This window comes from Hemitrygon akajei, unplaced genomic scaffold (assembly GCF_048418815.1).
Source record: "Hemitrygon akajei unplaced genomic scaffold, sHemAka1.3 Scf000043, whole genome shotgun sequence".
Lineage (NCBI taxonomy): Eukaryota > Metazoa > Chordata > Chondrichthyes > Myliobatiformes > Dasyatidae > Hemitrygon > Hemitrygon akajei.
The window spans coordinates 5,735,236-5,756,670 of record NW_027331929.1 but is presented as its reverse complement, the minus strand read 5'-3'; the positions used below and the strand labels follow the sequence as shown (position 1 = coordinate 5,756,670).

At 49.5% G+C, this 21,435-nt stretch overlaps 1 protein-coding gene across 1 annotated transcript; it reads right to left on the bottom strand.

The window, feature by feature from the left end:
* Window positions 1-386: 386 nt before the first annotated feature.
* On the bottom strand, window positions 387-20,441 carry LOC140720481 (uncharacterized). Its single transcript, XM_073035332.1, has 11 exons — window positions 20,325-20,441; window positions 19,025-19,162; window positions 16,534-16,714; window positions 16,139-16,210; window positions 14,844-14,969; window positions 13,599-13,715; window positions 8,940-9,155; window positions 3,125-3,267; window positions 1,620-1,684; window positions 1,064-1,227; window positions 387-514 (listed from the first exon to the last, which is right to left on the bottom strand). The coding sequence occupies exons 1-11, from the start codon at window positions 20,439-20,441 to the stop codon at window positions 387-389; spliced, it is 1,467 nt and encodes a 488-aa protein (XP_072891433.1).
* Between the last annotated feature and the right edge of the window lie 994 nt (window positions 20,442-21,435).

The following is a 21,435-nucleotide window of genomic DNA, read 5'->3' as shown; positions in this document are numbered from 1 at the left end:
CGCGAATTTCTCCGGATGTACTGTGGAGAGCGTTCTGACTTGTCGCATCGCCGCCTGGTATGGAGGCTGGCAACGCACAGGGTCGCCAGAGGCTGCAGCGGGTTCTAGGCTCAGCCAACCCCATCACGGGCCACAAACCTCCCCTCCATCGAGGACATGGTTCAAGAAGGAATGGCTCGGGATGACCACATCCATCAGCGAGGACACCCTCCAGCCGGGAAATGCCCTGTGCTCATCGATACCATCGGGGAGGAGGTACAGGCGCCTTTAAACTCAACATTTACAAGCAGTTGCTTCTCCTCCGCCATCAGATTGCGAACGCTCCCTGAACACTTAAAACACTCCCTCGGTATTCACCTTTATGCAGTATTTATTAATTTCCCAATTTACGTTAATTTTACATCTTTGCACCGCACCGGGGTCACATTGAAGTTGTACAAGGCGACACTGAGGCCGAACCTGGAGGGCGGTGTTCGGTTCTCGTCGCCCTCCCTGTAGGAAAGATGCCACTGAGCTGGAAAGAGTGCAGAGGGAGATTAACAGGATGTTGCCGGGACCCGAGGGTCTGGGTTCTGGTGAGAAGGCAAGAATGATGTGTCTGTGTACCTTGAAGGGCGGATATGAAGCCAGGAGGGCACAGATAGGGTGAATGCGCACAGTCCTTTTCCCCTGGGTGAGGAATTGAGAGCCAAAGTGCACAGAAATTGAGGTTAGAGTGTGTGGAGAGAACGGAGAGAGGAGAGGCAGAGAATGAGGTCCGAGGCGAAGAAGAAGGGTGGAATGGGAATGAGTTAGAGAGAAGGGGAAAAAGAGAAACGCTATAGAAATGGGGGAGTAAAAGGGGGAGCGGGGAGAGCGGGGGAAGAGAGGTATGGATCAGAGAGGGAGAGTGTTGGGGAGAATGGGGCTACGAGTAGAGGAGGAGACTGGGGGTAAGAAGGAGGGGAAGAGAAATTGGAAAGAGGTGAAAGGATGGGGGTTTGAGGGTAGGGTAGATTGAATGGGGAGTAGTGGGGTGAATTCACTTGACTGAAGTCGGCCCGCCAGGGCTGTTGACAGAGACCTTGGATCTCTTCAGGAATATCCGGGTACAAATGTGCCGACTTCTCACAGATGAATCTGTGTTTCCTGTTGCAACTGTAACTGTGATTCCAACCGTAAGAGTCACACTCACTGCAGGTGGGCGGTCTATTGAACGTCTTGTACAGAATATTAGAGACCACATTCCTGTCAAAGAGGTTAGACAATTTCAACAGAGACAAAACAGCCTCGAGCAGACAACTGGAGACGTCGCCAAACCAATCCCTCTGATCTGCGCTCTCCCCACAGCCCCTTGCCAGCCTCGGAACTAATCCCATGATACCGCGTTCTCCCACAGTCCCGTGTCCATGGCCGTACGAATCCCACTACACCACACTCCCCTACAATCGTGACTCAGTTCCAAATATACCCACTGCACCACCCCTCCCGAAAACCCTGCGTCAGTCAACGAACGAATCCCAATGTCCCACTCCCCACACAGCCCGCTGTCAGTCTCCAAATTTATCCCACTGACCCACTCTCTCCCCACGACCGCGTGTCACTCCCACACCACCGACCTGTAACTGTACAAACCTCACCCGTATCTACATTTTCCAATCCAGTAAGTTCCGAATCGATGGCCGATAGAGATGGAAACAAAATCCTGTGAAATGAAATCCCTTCGATTAATGTGCATGCAACGCCCTGGGAAATGTTTCACTGGTAATGTAATGGTTTCTCTGTAGCAGCAGTGTGTTTGTGTTATGACGAGAGATAATGGGGGCTTGGAATGAGTGGCGTCCATGATGGGAGAGGTTTTCTTTCCTGTGAGCCCGAGAGCGAGGGATTCGCGGGCTTTTGTTCGGCAGAAGATGGAGAGAGAAGATGTCAGAACGGGGATATCGTAGTCTGCATGCCTGGGCTGACTTGGAATGGGGTCGGGAGTCGACCACGCCCGGGGGAAATCGATGGAGAACGGACGGACGGGAAAACAGTGAGCTCCAAGGAGAGCATTAGACTGTTTCGTTAAAATGGGCCCTTTTTCTCTTTGTTTTCTGTACTAACCCTGTAGTCAAATGAAGAACCATAAAGCCCAATCGTTTAATTGCAAATGCTGTACCGCTCGATATTTCGTGGGATTGATTTGTAAACCGGGCAACACATCACGCAGCATCCACACAATCGTGCTTTTTCATTTTGACCGGGCCGGAGGCAGTATCGCCCCCCGACAGCCCCGCCCCCCCCCCCCCCATGTATAGCCACAGGAGCATGAGAAGAGATGGCACAGAGATGGATTTACCTAGTGTCCTGATCGCAGGAATGTGTGATGGGACCGGCGTGGAGGGTGCTTCTCTCCCTGCCTGACCCCGGGAGTGGTGTGACAGGTGGGAGTGGAGGGGACTCCATTCGGTCAAACTAAAAAAAATACTTATATAGCTATACCGCGGAGAATATTCTGACAGGCTGCATCACTGTCCGGTATGGAGGGGCTACTGAACAGGACCGAAAGAAACTACGGAAAGTTGTAAATCGAGTCAGCTCCATCTTGGGCACTAGTCTAGTAATCTACAGAAGCCTGAAGGCACACACTCAGTGATTTAGGAACAGCTTCTTCCCCTCTGCCATCCGATTCCTGAATGGACTTTGGACGCTTTGGACACTAACTCACTTTTTATAATGTACACCATCTGCTTCTTTCTCACATTTTAAATAATCTAATCAATGTACGTGATTTAATTACTAGTTTATTTTATTTATTATATTTTCTCTCTCTGCTAGATTATCTATTGCATTGAAATGCTGCCACTAGTTAACAAATTTCACGTCACATGCCGGCGATAATTAACCTGATTCTGGAAGGAGATCCACTCAGTGTCTGACCCCGCGAGTGTGTGACGGGACGGTGTGGAGAGAGATTCACTCTGAGTCTGACCCCGGAGTGTGTGACGGGATGATGTGGAGGGAGATTCACTCTGTCTCTGACCCCGCGAGTGTGTGACGGGACGGTGTGGAGAGAGATTCACTCTGTGGTCTGACCCCGGAGTGTGTGACGGGATGATGTGGAGGGAGATTCACTCTGTTTCTCACCCCGGGAGTCACATACCTCTTCCTCGTTTGAATTTATTTCAAGGAGCCTTGCATCGAAGTTTGAACAATGTTCCCTCGCATTATCATAAGATTTCTCCACCGAGGATACGTAATAACACCGATCTTTCTTTTCACTCCAGTTCTGAGGGCATGTTTGCTCTGCAAATCAGGTACAAAGCATAGTGAATCTCCCTGCATAACTCCCATTGCACCGACTCGGATCAGAAAAAGGTCAACCTCCCTCCCACAACGTCCCATCCCGGATTCAGACAGCAGGTGTCGCTACCATCACACCGTCCATCACGCACTCCTCCGGACAGACACAGAGGGAACCTTCCTCCGCACCGTCCCATCACACACTCCCGGGGTCAGACGCAGAGTGAGGCTCCTTGCACACCTTCCATTCACACCTACTAGGATCAGCCACAGAGTAAAGCTCCCTGTACACCGTCCCATCACACACTCCCGAGGTGCGGTATAGAATGAAGCTCCCACCAGACCGCCTCATCACAATTTATGGGTCCGTTGTAAAGTGACGATCTCTGCGAGCCGTCCAATAACCCAGACTTCCCGAATCAGAGACACTGTGAAGCTCCCTCTGCCCTGTCTCATCACCTATTCCCTATGTCAGACAGGCAGAAAAAGTTCCCCAAAACAACATTCCTGGGATCAGACACAGAGTGAAGATCCCTAAACACCGTCTCAGCACATACTCATTGCAATAATACGAAGAGTAAAGTTGCTTCCACACCAACCCTTCACAAAATCCCAGGGGTCACACAAAGATTCTCCCTCCACAACATTTCAACACACAACACGTTCTCAGACACAGAGTGGTGCACTTCCGCACCATCTCATCACACACCCACAAAGATCAGATTCTCCCTCCGTATCATTCCCTCACACTCACACTGTGTCAGTCACAGAGTGAAGCTCCTTACACTATGTCCTTTCACAGCCCACAGAGGTCAGACGCGGAGGTCACACTCCCTCCATACAGACCATCCACACTCCCAGGGGTTGAACACTGTGTGAGCGTCGCATTGCACTGACACATGAAATACTACCGGTGTAGACAGAGTGAATCCCCCTCCGCACTGTTCCGAGACACATTTTTGGGGGTCAGAACACAGAATGAGACACCCTCTAAACTGACACATTACACTTTCCGGGGGTCAGATACAAACTCGCCTCACATCCTTCTATCACGCATTCCGGTAGTCAGACTCAAAGTGAAGCTCGATTACACCGTCTGAGCACACACTCCTGGTGTCATACTCAAGGCTCAATCTCCCGCCACGGCACCCCATTACACAATCCCGGGACCAATCACAAGGTGTAGCTCCGTCAACTCCTCCTCATCACCAGCTTCAGGAGTCAGTTACGAGCTCCTTCCCACCAACCTATCACAGACTTCCTGAGGGACAGACACAAATATAATTTCAATTCTCAGCGTCCCGTCACACATTCACGGGGTGAGACACAGAGTGAAGCTCCCTCCACAAAATCCAATCACACACTCCCGGGGACAGAAACAGAGAGTTAGTCTCCCTCCACACCGTCCCCATCACAAACTCACAGGGTCAGACACAAGGTGAATCTCCCTCCACACCGTCCCATCGCACACTCCCGGGGGTCAGACTCAGAGTGAATCTCCCTCCAAGTCACATTTCTGGGGTCAAAACACTGGGTGATGCTCCCTGCATAGTATCCCATCGCAAACACTCTGTATCAGACACAGAGTGAAGTTCACTCCACACCGTCACATCATACACACGCTGGGTTAGACACACAGTGAAGTTCCCTCCGCACCGTCCCATCACACTCTCCTGGTGTCGTACTAAATCTGATCTCCCGCCAAGGAATCCCATCACACATTCGCGGGACCAGTCACAAGAGTTCAAGAGTAGAGAGGCCATGTTGCAACTCTACAAAACTCTGGTGAGAGCGCACTTAGCGTATTGTGCTCAATTCTTGTCACCTCATTATAGGGAAGAATGTGGAAGCTATGGAGATGCTGCGGAGGAGATTTTACCAGGATGTTGCCTGGATTCGAGAAACAAGTCATATGAAGCAAGATTAGCAGAGCTAGGACTTTCTCTTTTGGCGTAGAAGAATGAGAGGGGACTTGATAGAGTCTACAAGATTATGAGAGGCATAGATAGGGTGGATGGTCGGTACTGTTTCCCAGGGCACCAATAGCAAACACCAGAGGTCATAGATACAAAATTAAGGGAGGGAAGTTTAGGGGAGACATTAGGGGTAAGTTTTTTTTTATATACAGAGTGTTATGAGTGCCTGGAATTACTTGCCAGGGATAGTGGTGGTGGCTAAAACATTAGGGGTATTTAAGAGCCTCTTGGACAGGCCCATGGATGAAAGAAAAATGGAGGGTTATGGGGTATTGTGGGTTTAGTACATTTTTAAAATGATTATATGGGTCAGCACAACCTGGAGGGCTGAAGGACCTGTACTGTGCTGTAGTATTCTATGGTTCTATGGTGTAGCTCCCTCAACTTCTCATCACAAACTTCAGGTGTCAGTTCCAAGCTCCTTCCCACCATCCTATCACAGACTTCTTGAGTGGCAGACACAAATAGAATTTCACTCCACGCTGTCCGTCACACACTCCAGGGGTGAGACACAGGATTTAGCTCTCTCCGCGTTTTCCAATCACGCATCCGGTGGCCAGACACAAAGGGATTCTCCTTCAAAGCTTTCCTATCACAGGATCCAGGGAGCAAACACAGAATGAAACTCCCTGACACTGTAAAAATCATACACACCCGTGGCTGACACAGAGTGAAGCCTCTCTCTCTCCTCTCTCTCTCTCTCTCTCACTCTCTCTCTCTCTCTCTCTCTCTCTCTCTCTCTCTCTCTCTCCTCTCTCTCTCTCTCTCTCTCTCTCTCTCTCTCTCCTCCCTCTCTCTCTCTCCACAGCCCCATCAAATAATGCTTGGTTCAGTCTGCACGCTGCGCAAATGTCAAATCACATGCTCTTGGGTGAGACACAGAGCAGGCTCCCTCCAGACCGTCATATCAGACACTTCCGGGCCCAGACACAGAGTGAATCTCCCTCCACACCGTCCCATCACACACTCCCGGGGTCAGACACAGAGTGAATCTCCCTCCACATTGTCCCATCACACACTCCCGGGGTCAGACACAGAGTGAATCTCCCTCCACACCGTCCCATCACACACTCCCGGGGTCAGACACAGAGTGAATCTCCCGCCACACCGTCCCATCACACACTCCCGGGGTCAGAAACCAAGTGAATCTCCCTCCACACTGATCCATTACACACATTTCCGGGGTCAGGCGCACTGAGACTCCCTCTAAAATGCCCTATTACACTTTCCTGGAGTCAGATACAGACTTCCCTCACGCCCTCCTAACACGCATTCCCGTAGTCAGACTCAAACTGAAGCTTGTTTACACCGTCCCATCACACTTTCCTGGTGTCAGACTCAAAGTTAGTCTTTCGACACGGCACCAATTACACACTCGAGGGACCTGTCACAAGGTGTAGCTCCGTCAATTCCTCCTCATCACAAACCTCAGGAGTCAGTTACACATCTCCTTCCCTCCATCATATCACAGACTTCCTGAGGCACAGACACAAATAGAACTTCAATCCACACCGTCCCATCACACACTCCTGGGGTCAGACACAGAGTGAATCTCCATCCACACCGTCCCATCACACACTCTCGGGGTCAGAAACTGATTGAAGCTCCCTCCGCACCGCCCCATCACACACTCTCGGGGTCAGAAACTGAATGAAGCTCCCTCCACACCGCCCCATCACAAACCTCAGGAGTCAGCTACACATCTCCTTCCCAGTGTCCTATAAAAGAGAAATTCAACCAACACCGTCCCGTCACACACTCTAGGGGACATACGAAGAATGAAGTTCTTGTCTCACGGTCCCATCATACTCTCCCCGTGTCAGACACAGAGTGATGCTCCTTCCACACTGTCCCATCGCACACGACCGGGTCAGCCTCAGACTGAAGCTTTCACTCCACCACACTATCACACACTCCTTGGGTCAAACATGGAGTGAAGCTCCCTGCACCCTCTCCCATCACACAGTCCTGCAGACAAACACAGAGTGAACCCCCCTCTACAGTACCCCATAACATCCGCCCGTGATCAAAGAGGAAATGAAACACTCTCTGCACCATCCAGCCGCATACTCCCGTGGTCAGACACAGTATGATGCCCCTCTACCCGGTGACATCAGAAAATACAGGGCTCAGAAAACGAGAGATTACCCTCCGCACCGTAAGATCATACACCACTGGTTTCAGACACAGACAGGAACACTACCCAGGCACGCGTCACTGTTCCTGGTGTCAGACACACACATGACACACCTATTCCCCAAACGCAATAATTCAGCGCCCCTTCCCGCCATAGCTTCCCATCACAGGCACACTGTGTCAAACACTGAGTCCTATCACACACACGGGGTGAGACACAGATTTAAGCTCCCTACACACCGCCCGATCACACACTCACACGGTCAGACGCAGATTGAATTTCTTTCTTTCCACGGACCTATCACACTCCAGCTGTCCGAGGTGGACTGAAGCTCCCTGCACACTGCCTTTAAAACACGCCCGTGGTCAGTGGTGGAGTTAAGCGCATGTCCACATTGTCCCAGAGTCACCCACGGAGTCACAGACAGAGTTTATCTCCCTCTACAAAGCCTCGTAACGCTCTGCCTGGAACATACACAAAGTGAATCTCTCTCTCCATGGCCATATCACAATGGCCATATTCCAGCAGTCAGACGTAGAGTGAAGTTTCCACCGTCCTGTCACACTCTTCCAGGGTCAGATTCTTGGTGTTACTCCTTCCACATCATCTCATCACACACACCCAGCGTCAGACACAGAGTGAAGCTCCTTCCACACCGTCCCATCACACACTCCCTGGATGACAGAGCAGACTATAGATCGCTCCGCAAAGTCCAGTCACACAAAGACTTGGTCAGACACATTGTGAATCTTTCTCTCCACGGCCCCATCACACACTCCAGCGGTCAGACACGGAAATAAACTCCCTCAGCGCACACGACGAATGTCAGAGGGAGTGTGATTCTCCCTCTACAGATTCTCAACGCACCACACAGCAAAGTGTCAGACAAAGAGGGAAGCTGCCTCCACACGGTCCCATCACACACTCCCGAGTCTAACATAGCGTGAATCTCCTTCCATCACACACTTCCTGGCGGGTCACCGTGTGAGGCTCTCTCTGAACCGTCCCATCACACCCTCCTGTGTTCTCACACAAAGCGAAGTTCCGCCCACTCACGGGGTGTCAGACTCCCTCCACAATATCACATAGAATGAACGTCCCTCTGCACTATCCCGTCACACACTCCCAGAGTCAGAGTGAAACTCTCTCTCCACGGTGCCATAACACACTTCAGGGGTCAGACATCGGGTGAATCTCTCTGGACTCTGTCCCATCACACAATCCCGCTGTCAGACACAGACTGAATTTGGATCCATACTGTCCCATCAGATATTCCCGGAGTGAGACATAGAGTGAAGCTGTAAAGTTAAGTCTCACAATCCCGTGGTCAGACACAGAGAGAATCCATCTTGACAACGTCCCATCACACTCTCCTGGATTCAGTGATAGAGTGAAACTTCCTCCACGCAGCCCCATCACACAATCACCGGGTCAAACACAGAGTGAATCACCCTCCATACCATCTCTTCCCACACTCCCGATGTTAAGCACAGAGTGACGCTTCCTCTCTCCATGCCTGCCCTGTGATGAGAAGCGGGTGAAAGAGGGGGATGATGCCTCACCTCTTCTGCTGGTCAACAATTCACAGATTTGAGCCTTGGTTTCGTTGACAGATCTGTACTTCGTTTCCACCTCAGTGAACTGGTGACGGAGATCGCTGTGCATTCGTTTAAGATCGGACAGATTCGAGTTGAGCGCTGAAAGCTTGGATTGAAGGGTTGAGTTTAACTCATGGCAGTTTCGGCCGGAGGTGATCTTAGACTGACGAATCTGTGATACTGAGAGAGATGATGAAGGATGTTTAGAGTTTACAGTGACACGTGAGTCAGCGTCACGCTACCGAACGGGTCACAGAGAGTGTTGTGTCAGTGTGACTGTGAAGGGTGTCACAATGAAGAATGTGCTGGTGGCACAGTGAGAAGCGTCGGCGTCACCTTGACGGGCATGTCTGTGAAACACTCAGGGGTATATCAATGACCCGGTGAAGTTTTTGTTGATGCTACAATGAGGGTCGGCATCAGCATCGTGTGGATCATGTCCGAGTTGCTGTAAGGAGCGTGTCGGTGACACTGTAACCTTTTCTGTTTATGTTTCTGTGCCCCGGCAAGCGTTGTGATGTGCATCTCGATGTCATGGCGAGGGCAATGTCAGAGTGCGGGGCGGAGTTGTGTCATGGTAGGTAGAGAATCTGTGACTTGGTGTGGGCTGTGCTGTGTCTGTGTCGCGGTCAGAGACATTTCATGGCCACGGTGTGTGTGAGAGGGTCACGCTGAGGTGTCTATCGGTGTCACGGAGAGGACTATGTCGGTGTCATTGGGAATTTAGCTGTCGGTATCTGTTAAGGGGTTTGCCTGTGTCAGGGTGAGGTGTGGGTAATTGCCTCAGTGAGCGGTGCATCTGTGTTGTGTTGAGGGGTGATACTGTCTCGGTAAGGGGTGTTACAGTGACGTGTGAGTCTCTGTAACGGTGAGTGGCGGAGCGGATCACGCTGAGGAGCGTGAAAGTGCCACAGTGTACGGTATCTCAGTGTAACGGTGAAGAGTGTGTCGGTGTCGCGGTCAGGAGTGTATCTGTGTCTCGCTGAAGGTCGTGACCGTGCAACGGTAACAGCATTGTTGATGTTATGGTGAATGGCGTGTCGGAGTAGCATGAGTCTTGATTGTGTTACGGTAATGGCCGTGTTTATATCACGGTTTGAGGTATGTCCGTGTTATAGAACAAAAAACATAGAAAAATACAGTACAGTACAATCCATTCGGCCCACAATGTTTTGTCAAACCTTAAACACTGCCTCCCATAAAACTCCCCACATTAGATTCCTCCGTACACCTGTCTAGTAGTCTCTTAAACTTCACTAGTGTATCTGCCTCCACCACCGATTCAGGCAGTGCATTCCAAGCATCAACCACTCTCTGAGTGAAAAAGGCTTCCTCTAATATCCCCCTTGAACACCCCACCCCTTACCTTAAAGCCATGTCCTATTGTGCTGAGCAGTGGTGCCCTGGAGAACAGGCTCTAGCTGTCCACTCTATCTATTCCTCTTAATATCTTGTATACCTCTATATCGTCTCCTCTGATCCTCCTTCTCTCCAGAGAATAAAGCCCTAGCTCCCTTAACCTCCGATATAAGTCCATACCCTCTGAACCAGGCAGCATCCTGGTAAATCTCCTCTGTACGCTTTCCAATGCTTCCACATCCTTCCGATAGTGAATGGACCAGAACTGGACACAGTACTCCAAGTGTAGCCTAACCAGAGTTTTATAGAGCTGCACCATTACCCCGTGACTCTTAAACTCTATCCCTCGAAATAAATGCTAACACCCCATAAGTTTTCTTAACTACCCTTTCCACCCGTGAGGCACCTTTCAGGGACCTGCGGACATGTACCTCCATATCCCTCTGTTCGTCCACACTCCCAAGTATCCTGCCATTTACTTTGTACTCTGCCTTGGAGTTTGTCCTTTCAAAGTGTACAACCTTACACTTCTCTTGTTTGAACTCCATCTGCCACTTCTCAGCCCACTTCTGCATCCTATCAATGTCTCTCTGCAATCTTCGACAATCCTCAACACTATCCAGAACACCAATAGTATGGATGTCGTCTGCAAACTTGCCAATCCACCCTTCTATCCCTACATCCAGGTGGATATCAAAAAAGTGGAGGTCACAGAACCGATCCTTGTGGGACACCACTAGTCACAACCCTCCAATCCGAAAGTACTCTCTCCACGTCGACATTTTGCTTTCTGCAGGCAAGCAAATTCTGAATCCACCTGGCAGAACTTCCCTGGATCCCATGCCTTCTGACCTTCTAAAAAAGTTTACCGTGTGGAACCTTGTCAAATGCCTTACTAAAATCCACGTAGATCACATGCACTGCACAAGCCTCATCTATATGCATGGTCACTTCCTCAACGAAATCTAATGTGTTTGTTAGATGTTATAAGTATAAGCTTGCTCCTCTTGAAGATCAGTGTGGTCGGCTATGTATGAAAACAAAAGAAATAGGGGAGATTTTAAATGTTTTTTTTTGCATCTGTATTTACTCATGCTCTTCCGCTGTTTCAAAACAAAGAAGCTCTAAATGTATTCCTGGAAGTTATAGACCAGTAAGTTTCACGTCGGTAGTAGGTAAATTATTGGAAGGTGTAATAAGCGATAGGATCTACGAGTATTGGGATAGACAGGGACATATAAGGGAGGGTCAACACGGCTTTGCGCGTGATAAGTCATGTTTAACAAAACTATTAGTGTTTTCCGAGGAAGTTACAAGGAAAGTGGATGAAGGGAAGTCAGTGGATGTTGTCTACATGTACTTCAGTAAGGCCTTTGACAAGGTCCCGCAGGGGAGGTTAGTTAGGAAGATTCAGTCCTTCATGGTGAGGTATTAAATTGGATTAAACATTGGCTCAATAGGAGAAGTCAGAGAGTGGTAGTGGAGGATTGCTTCTATGAATGGAGGCCTGTGACTAGTGGTGTGCCACAGGGATCAGTGTTGGGTCTATTGTTACTTGTCATCTATATCAATGATCTGGATGATAATGTGGTAAATCGAATCAGCAAATTTGCTGATGATACAAAGTTTGTTGGTGTAGTGGACAGTGAGAAAGGTTTTCAAACCTTGCAGAGGGATCCGGACCAACTGGAAATATGGGGTGAAACATGACGGATGGAGTTTAACACAGACAAGTGTGAGGTATTATACTTTAGACGGAAAAACCAAGGTAGAACATACAAGGTAAATGGTAGGGCCCTGAGGAGTGCAGTAGAACAGAGGAATCTAGGAATACAGATACAAAATACCCTAACAGTGAAATATTGTATGCAGTTTTGGTCACCGAATTACAGGAAGGATATCAATAAGGTTGAAAGAGTGCAGAGAAGGTTCACAAGGATGTTGCAGGGACTTGAGAAACTGAGTTACCGAGAAAGGTTGAAAAGGTTAGGACTTTATTCCATGGAGCGTTGAGGAATGAGGGGAGATTTGATAGAGGTATATAAAATCATGATGGGCACAGATAGAGTGAATACAAGCAGGCTTTTTCCATTGGGGCGAGGGGAGAAGAAAAAAATAGAGGACATGGGTTAAGTGTGAAGTGGTTCGGCACAGCCAAGAAGGGCAAAAAGGCTTGTTTCTGTGCTGTAATATTCTACGGTTCTATGGTTAGGCACGATCTGCCCTTCACAAAGCCGTGCTGACTGTCCCTGATCAGACCATGATTTTCTAAATGCACATAGATCCTATCTCTAAGAATCTTTTCCAACAGCTTTCCCATCCCAGACGTAAGGCTCACTGGTCTATAATTAAACGGACCATCCCGACTGCATTTTTTGAACAAGAGGACAACATTCCCCTCTCTGCAATTCCCCGGTACCATTCCCGTTGTCAACGAGGACATGCCGATCCTAGCCAGAGGCTCAGCAATCTTATCCCTCTTCTCGTGGAGCAGCTTGGGTAATATTCCGTCCTTTTGAATATTAACAACTCCAACACCTCCTCTCCATTAATATCAACATGCTCCAGAACTTCAACCTCACTCATATTGTCCTCACCCTCATCAAGTTCCGTTCGACTCACCATAGATCGAGAGCCCGGCCATTATCGCGACGAGGCCGATCGTAAACAGGCAGAGTGGGCAGATCCAAACGTCCCTGGATCCCATGCATTGAGCCTTTCTGAATAAGCCTATCGTGTGGAACTTTGTCAAATGCCTCAATAAAATCCACGTTGATCACATCCACTGCAGAAATCTTATCTCTATACCTGGTCTCCTCCTCGGCGAAACCTAACAGGCTTGTTAGACACGATCAGCCCTTCTTAAAGCCATTCTGACAGTCCCTGATCAGACCATGGTTCTCTACATGCCCACACATCCTATATCTAAGGATCTTTTCCAAGAGCATTCCCATCACTCACTGGTCTATGATTTCCCGGACTATCCCTACTAAATTGTGAACAAGGGGACAACGTTCGTCTTCCACCAGTCCTTCGGTACCATTACCGATGGCAATCAGGAAATAAAGATCCTAACCAGAGGCTCAGCAAACTCTTCCCTCGCCTCGTGGAGCAGCCTGGGGAATATTCGATCAGGCTCCGGGGACTTATCCGTCCTAATGTATTTTAACAACTCCAACACCTCCTCTCCCTTAATATCAACATGCTCCAAAACTTCAACCTCACTCATATTGACCCACCGTCATCAAGTTCCGTTCGACTCACCGTAGATCGAGAGCCCGGCTACTATCGCGACGAGGCCGATCGTAACTAGGCAGAGTAGGCAGATCTTACGGCAGGTTTTATTTCCGATGTTCTGCTTCGGCTCCTGTTTCTGCGCACCTGTAGAGAGCCCATTCAGCGTGTGTGTTTATTCAGCCATCTTCCCCACTGGGACTCCCTTCCACCCCACCCCCCCCCCCCATTTGCGTTCTCTCCTTCCACCACGATCAGCCCTCCCTCTCTCAATCTCATCTACTTTCAGCCGTCATCGCCGAGAGTCCAAATTCCTTGACGGGGCAAAGGCTGACAGGTGTCTGACGGATTCCAGAGATCAGTCAGATCTCCCCTGAGCCTCCTACGCTCCAGAGGAAGCGACCGAGGTGTCCGACCTCTCGTTGTAACACATGCCACCGACTCCCGGCAGAGTCCTGTTAAACCTCTCCGGAGGCTCCCCAACGCCCTGACATCCTTCCGATAATAGGGTGACCAGAACTGTATACAATACGCCTGATTGAGCCTAACTAGTGACTTTTATATACGTTTATTATCATTACTACGCATGTAAGAGCCGAGTGGTAATTTTACAGCTAAACAGGACACTGACCAGACCCCACTTGGAGTACTGTGCTCAGTTCTGTTCGCCTCACTATGGGAAAGACGTCGAAACCATAGAATAGGTGCAGAGGAGATTTACAAGGATGTTGCCTGGATTGGGGAGAGTGCCTTATGAGAATAGGTTCAGTGAAATCGGCCTTTACTCTTTGGAGCGGCGGAGGATGAGAGGTGACCTGATAGAGATGTATAATGCTATGAGAGGCATCGATCATGCGGGTAGTCAGAGGCTTTTCCCCAGGGCTGAAATGGCTTGCAAGAGAGGGCGTGGTTTTAAGGTGTTTGGAAGTAAATACAGAGGAGATGTCAGGGATAATTTTACACACAGAGAGTGGTGAGTGCGTGAAATGGGATGCAGGCAACGATGGTGGAAGAGGAAACGATAGGGTCTTTTTAGAGGGTCTGTATTGTGATGTATTTTTCTATTTTTCGATGTTTCTAACACACCCATCTACAATTTCATCCCGATCATTTATATACCTCGCAGAAAGGAATTATTGGAGACTCGAGAGACAACGTTTTATTACCCAGATGGTGGTCAGTCTATGGGACGAGTTGTCAAGGCAGATGGATAGAAACTAGGACAATTGGGAGTATGACACGTGACCCCTCCAGACTGATGTCATCACAGTGAACTCTGTCCTGTTTGTGCAGTGGTTGACACCCCGCCGGGTCCCGAGGAAATGGGAGGATCTTCGTCCTCATCGATTCGGGGTTCCTCTTTCCAAAAGTTCAGCTCTGAGTAGGTGGAGTTCAGACCGTCTGGGAGAGAGAGAGACAGGCAGATTAGGAAGAGAGTGAAAGCGGTAGAGAATGGGTGAGGGTGTCGGGAGAGGCAAGTGAGGGAGAGAGGAGGGGTGAGAGTGCGAGAGAGAGGCTGAAGGAGAGGGGGAGAGAGAGGAGAGACAGGGAGGCAGAAGAGGAGAGCGATGGACTGAGAGGGGGAGACAGCGACAGGGGCGATGGGCGGGAAGATGCGAGAGAAAGAATGGGGAAGGAGAACGGGGTGAAAGAGGCGGAGAGAGGGGGAAGTGAGTCGGGAAAAGTGAGAGGATAGGGAGAGGTGTGAGAGAGAGCGAAAGAGAGCCGGCTAGAGAAGGGAGAGTGAGGGGAGGAAAAAGTGGGAGAGAGATGGGGAAGGCAAAAGAAGAAAATTTGCGAGACAGAGAGAAGATAGAGGGGAGAGAGTGTCGGGGAAAGGAAAAGAGGCGTGCATAGAGAGGAGGAGAAGGCGCGACGGGAGATGGGCGGCAAACAGGGACAGAGCTGGTTTGGAAGCCCGGGAGGGGCGGACGGGGAAGGATGAGAGAGAGCAGAGAGAGAGGGAAACAACGCGAGCCGGAGACCGAGAGTGGTAGAGACGGTGACTGTGATAGAGGAGAGACGGGAGGGAGAGGGGGCAATGAGAGAGGGCGAAGAGAACGGGACAGTGGGAGACAGTAGGGGAAACGACGAGACTAAGGAGGGCAGAGTGGGAGAGCGGAAAGGGTGTAAGGAGGTGAGGGAGGGGTGAGAAGGGGAAAGAGGAGAGTGTCGGATTAAGAAGAAGGGGAGAGCGCGGGTAAGGATCTATACTACGCTCTCTCCTCACCACACGGACACGGTGCTCACTCATCTCCGACCCACACCCCCCCGATCCCACAGCGCTCTCTCCTCATCACCCCTTCCTCCTCACGGCACCTTCCATGCACCCTCTCCTCAGCGACCCTTCTCACAGCGCTCTCTCCTCAAAACATTGCACGGCGCTCCCTCTATTTCGACCCTCCCAGGGGTTTAGACCTCACGGAGCCTTCCCCACGGAAGTTTAACTACTACAAAGTTCACCACACACCCCATTGTCTCTCCTACGCGTTCCCTCCGTCTTATGAGATCTCTCGACATGATTGGACATATCAGCAAAACAAAGTCAAAACAACAAAGATGAAACTGACCTCGATCTGTCGGGACTCGTGGCGCCGAGAGGGTCCTGAAATTAACTTCCGCGTACGGTACATCAGGTTCAGCTGGGGACAGATCAGAGAAGGTCAGAGACATAGTGAGGCTCCCTCTACACCGTCACATCACACACTCCCGGGGTCAGACACAGATTGAATCTCCCTTCGCACCGTCACGTCACACACTACCGGGGTAGACAGAGAGTGAACCTCCTCCACACCGTCCCATCACACACTCCCGGGGTCAGACACAGAGTGAAGTTCCCGCCACACTGTCCCATGACACACTCCCGGCGTAAGATGCAGTGTGAAGCCCCATTCACCAGTCATTCCACGCACTCCTGTGAACAGACATACTGTGAAACTCCCTCCACTCGTCCGATCACACATACCGGGGATAAGCTGCAGAATAGAGCTGTCGACTGTCTCTCTGCTCCACTCAACTCGGGAAGGAGACCGTGAGTCCGTTTTTCCCAACTTCACATTCATGTAACTCTCGCTCCGGTCCATCCTGCCGAGGATTCTCTGCGTCTCTGAGCTCAGGTAGGGGAAGCAACCGTTGTTAGAGGAAGCCTGTGTTAACAAGTGGGTTAGACCGGTACCAAACAACGCCGGATAAAGAGCTGATGAATTGAGGAACCGAGAGCAGGGGGAGGAAGTGCGGGGAGCAGAGAGATTGGGGGTGTTGCAGAGGGTGGTCGTGAGAAATGAGAGTGGTTGAGGGAAGAGTAATGAGAGTGGGGAGAAAGAGGGGAGGATTCAGGTTCGGGTTGAGATAGAGCGGTGGGTGACAATGGACAGACTGGGGAGAAGGGATGGAGAGAATGGGCATGTGGAGAGAGGAGGGTGAAAGGCGTTATGGACATGGGGAACAGTGAGCGGAGAGGGGAGGATTCGGGGTCGGGTAGAGATAGAGAGGTGGGTGACTGGGGAGAAGGGATGGAGAGAAGGGGCATGTGGAGAGAGGAGGGCGAAAGGCGTTATGGACATGGGGAACAGTGAGCGGAGAGGGTGAGACCTGGTGAAATAAAGCCGGGAGAGTTGGAGTGTGATTGGGGAGAGAGGGCGAGAAAAGAGGGCCGGTGAATGGAGGGAAGAGAGTGAGATCAGGATGGAACAAGGCAGCGGAGAGGAGGAGAGGACATGTGGAGATGAAGGTGGGAGAGTTGCAGTGTGATTGCGGAGAGAGGGCGAGAAGAGAGGGCCGGTGAATGGAGGGAAGAGAGTGAGATCAGGATGGAACAAGGCAGCGGAGAGGAGGAGAGGAAATGTGGAGATGAAGGTGGGAGAGTTGGTGTTTGATTGGGGAGAGAGGGCGAGAAGAGAGGGCCGGTGGATCGAGGGAAGAGAGTGAGATCAGGATGGAACAAGGCAGCGGAGAGGAGGAGAGGACATGTGGAGATGAAGGTGGGAATATGGGGGGACTGAAAGAATGTGGAATCGAAGAAAGTACAGAGAAAGGAAAGGATTTGTTTGAGTTGGGGTGTGACGGCGGGTAGGGATGAGGAAAGAGGCAACATCCGAGGATTTTGTCACTCATACAAAAACCCTCAATTATCCAGGACAGATGCACCCCCAGCTGGTTCCTGTCTTAGGCATTGGATGCTCCCACTGACCCTGCTCATAGCGAGAAAGCAGGGCAGCAGGAAAACCAATCAAAACCCACCGATGTGATTGTACCCCCTCCCACCGAGTGAGGTGAACACTTCACCTCGAAACTCCTTCCCTCCACAGGCTTTTCTCGTCCAGTGGCGCACTCTCTCTTCCCCCCCCCCCCCCTCTCTCTCCCCACCCTCTCTCTCTCTCTCTCTCTCTCTCTCTCTCTCTCTCTCTCTCTCTCTCGCTCTCTCTCCCTGTGATTCCTGATTGGTGAGTGCTTGAAGGAATACAGGGAGAAGGCAGGGGATTGAGGTTGAAAAGTAAATTTGATCCGCCACGATGAAATGTTGGAGCGGACTCAACGGGCCAAATGGTCTAATTCTGCTCCTAAATCTTCCTTTCTTATGATAAGTTACCTTGTTTTATTGCGGAAAGCAAAACGTTGTTGCTCCCCTTGACTAGCTGAAGATTGAGCTAACGAAGGTCACGGGATAAGATGCAGACGATGCCTTGCTTGTGGGACCTAACAAAAGCAAGTAGCATTTCATGCCGAGAATGAGGTATTGCTAAATTCCTCTTGGTAAAAGAGGAACTGACAGCAGACGTGCAGTTCCAATTTTGTGCACCGCCTGGAAGCATTCGTAGACTGTCTGATTTTTAACAAGTGCTTCTTGAAATCGCTCACTGAGTATATTCGGCTGTTGGATATTGCCCAAAATTCACTGTATAAATTTAGGATATAAACTGACATTGCCGGAGTCGTAAGACAACGTGATCACCTATTGAAGGGTTAACCGTACACAGAGGTCCGTGTCTTTATTTCCTGTTTGATCCCAGGATAAATTCTTTTCGAGTCCAATCCTGTAAAACAGGGAAAATCCTTCGGGAGTATTGATTTGGACCCAGGGGGAGATGACTGGCTGATTTGATTGTGTAGGAACTATTTTTCACTATTGGTATATGTAACACACATAGACCTAAGTGCATTAAGAATATCCCCGATGGTAGACGCTCTGGAAGACTCAAGGTTGGGAGAGACAGAAATGAGCTGTAGTAGTGAGAGAGGGAAAGAGAGGAGGAGATCGGGAGCGTGGAACATAGAAAGGGGAAGGTGAATCCAGATGGAGTGAGACGCAGGGAGATTTGTCGGTCTGATTTGACCGGGGATGCTGATCAGCACGGATAGCAAAGGTAACTTTCATAGCATTTAACAAGACCTTTAACAAGGCTCATGTTGCAGACTACATTGAAGGACGATGTGGAACTCACTAAGACCTCTCTGACCGGTTTGATTGCGGTCAACAATATGGCGGTTTGTACGAGACTGTACAAGGAGTAGATAATGGCCTTGCCGAAGAGTTTAATGTTGGTGGCTTTGTCAACAGTGAAGACAGTTATCACATACAGGGGGATCTTAATCAGCTGAGGAAGTGGGTCCAGCGGAGGCACATGCAGTTCAATTCGGATATCGGCGAGTTCACTCAACCTATTCTCAGACAGCATGCTCCCCAATCCAGGCAACATCCTAGTAAATCTCCTCTGTACCCTTTCTATAGGTTCCACATCATTCCTGTAGTGTGGTGAGCAGAGCTGAGCACAGTTCTCCAAGTGTGGTCTGACCGGTGTGCTATAGGACTGTATCATTACCACTCGGCCTTTGAACTGAATTCCACGGTTCATGAAGGCCAATGCATCGCATTCTTAAACACAGAGTCAAACTGCTCAGCAGCTCTGCGTGTCCGATGGACTTGGACTCCAAGATCGCTCTCATCCTCCATACTGCAAATTTTACCATTAATACTGTATTACATTTGACTTACCAAAATGGACAACCTCGCACTTATCTGGGTTGAACACAATTTGTCACTTCCCAGCCCAGTTTTGCATCCTATCAATATCCCGCCGTAAACTCTGGCATCACTCCACACTATCCACAACACTTCCGACCTTTCTGTCATCAGCAAACTTACTAACCCATCGCTCCACATCCTCATCACTAAGAGTAAGGGTCACAGAACAAATCCCCGAGGCACTCCACTGTTGACGGACCTCCATGAAGAATATGACCCATCTACTTCTACACTTTGCCTTCTGTGGGCAAGCCAGTTCTGGGTCCACATAGCAACGCACTCTTGGATCCCATGCCTCCTTCCTTTCTCAATAAACCTTGCATGGGGTACCTCGTCAAATGCCTTGCTAAATTCCAGTTACACTATATCTACTGCTCCGCATTAATCAATCTGTTTAGTCACATCCTCAGAAAACTCAATCAGGCTCGTAAGGCCCGATCGGGCTGGACAAAGCCATGCTGACTATTACTAATAATTTTATACCTCTACAAATGTTCATAAATCCTGCCTATCTGGATCTTCTCCATCAACTTAACAACCACAGAGGTAAGAAGCACTGGTCTATTATTTCCTGGGCTATATCTCCCGTCCCCATTGATGGTACACACATCATAGACAGAGGCTCAGCAATCCCCTCCCTCGGCTCGTGCAGTAGCCTGGCCGTCCTTTCGCGGTGACCTATGCAACTTGATGCTTTCTAAAAACTCCAGAATATCGTATTTATTAATATTTACGTGCTCAAGCTTTTCAGGCCGCTCTAAGCCACCCTGATAATCGCCAGAATCCTTTAACCTACTGAATACTGAAACAAAGTATTCATTATGTACCTGTGCTGTCTCCTCCTCTTCCATACCCACTTTTCCACTGTAAACCGTGATTCGACCTATTAACTCACGTCGTATACATCTGTTCTTCACATATTTATAGAATGTCCTGCGGTTTATCTTCATCCTGTCCTCCAAGGCCTTCTTATGGCCACATCTGGTTCTCCTAATTTATTTCTTAAGCTCCTTCCTGCAGCTTTATAATCTTCTAGATCTCTGTCATCAAGTAGTGTTTTGAACCTTTAGTCAGGTCTTATTATATTCTTGAGTGGATTTCCGATAGACTTTGTACACCAACTTTCCGGTACCCTACCATCCTTTCCCTTTCTCATTGGAAAGTAGCTATGCAGAACTCCACGCAAATATCCCCTGAACATTTGCCACGTTTCTTTCGTACAGTTCTGAGAACACCTGATCCCAATTTATGCTTCCAACCTCCTGCCTGATAGCCTCATATTTTCCTTACTCCAATTAATGTTTTTGCGAACTCATCTGTTCCCATCCCTCTCCAATGCTATGGTAAATGATGCAGAATTCTGAACGCTATCTCCGTTGGAGATATGATGTGGTGGCCATTACAGAGACATAGATGGCTCAGGGACCCGAATTGCTTCTTCAAGTGCTGGATATTAGAGGTTTCAGAAAGGACAGGGAAGTTGGCAAAAGAGTTGGGGGCTGGCACTGTTGATTAGAGATAGTGTCAGGGCTGCGGAAAAGGTGGACGCCACAGATCGATTTTCTACGGAGTCCCTGTAGGTGGAAAGTATGAACAGGAAGGGATAAATAACGTTATTGTGTACTTTTCTAGACCGCCGAATGGTAACAGTGTTATCGATAGGGAAACAGATCCTGGAACGTTCTCATAATAACGGAGTTATCGTGACGGGAGATTTTAAATTCTCCGATATCGATTGGCATCTACCTGGAGCAAGGGGTAAAGATGGACTGCAGTTTGTTAGGTGTGTTCAGGAAGGTTTCTTGATACAATATGTAGACATGCCTACAGGAGGAGAGGCTGTAC

Excerpts from the sequence above, each read along its gene's own strand:
- LOC140720481 (XM_073035332.1), bottom strand. The coding sequence starts at position 20,441 with ATGGAAGAGGAGGAGACAGCACAGGTACATAATGAATACTTTGTTTCA. Across the intron at positions 13,716-14,843 it reads CACTGCACAAACAGGACAGA|GTGCGCAGAAACAGGAGCCG; the intron begins GTTCACTGTGAT and ends GGCTCTCTACAG. Across the intron at positions 3,268-8,939 it reads ATTGTTGACCAGCAGAAGAG|AGCAAACATGCCCTCAGAAC; the intron begins GTGAGGCATCAT and ends CCTGATTTGCAG.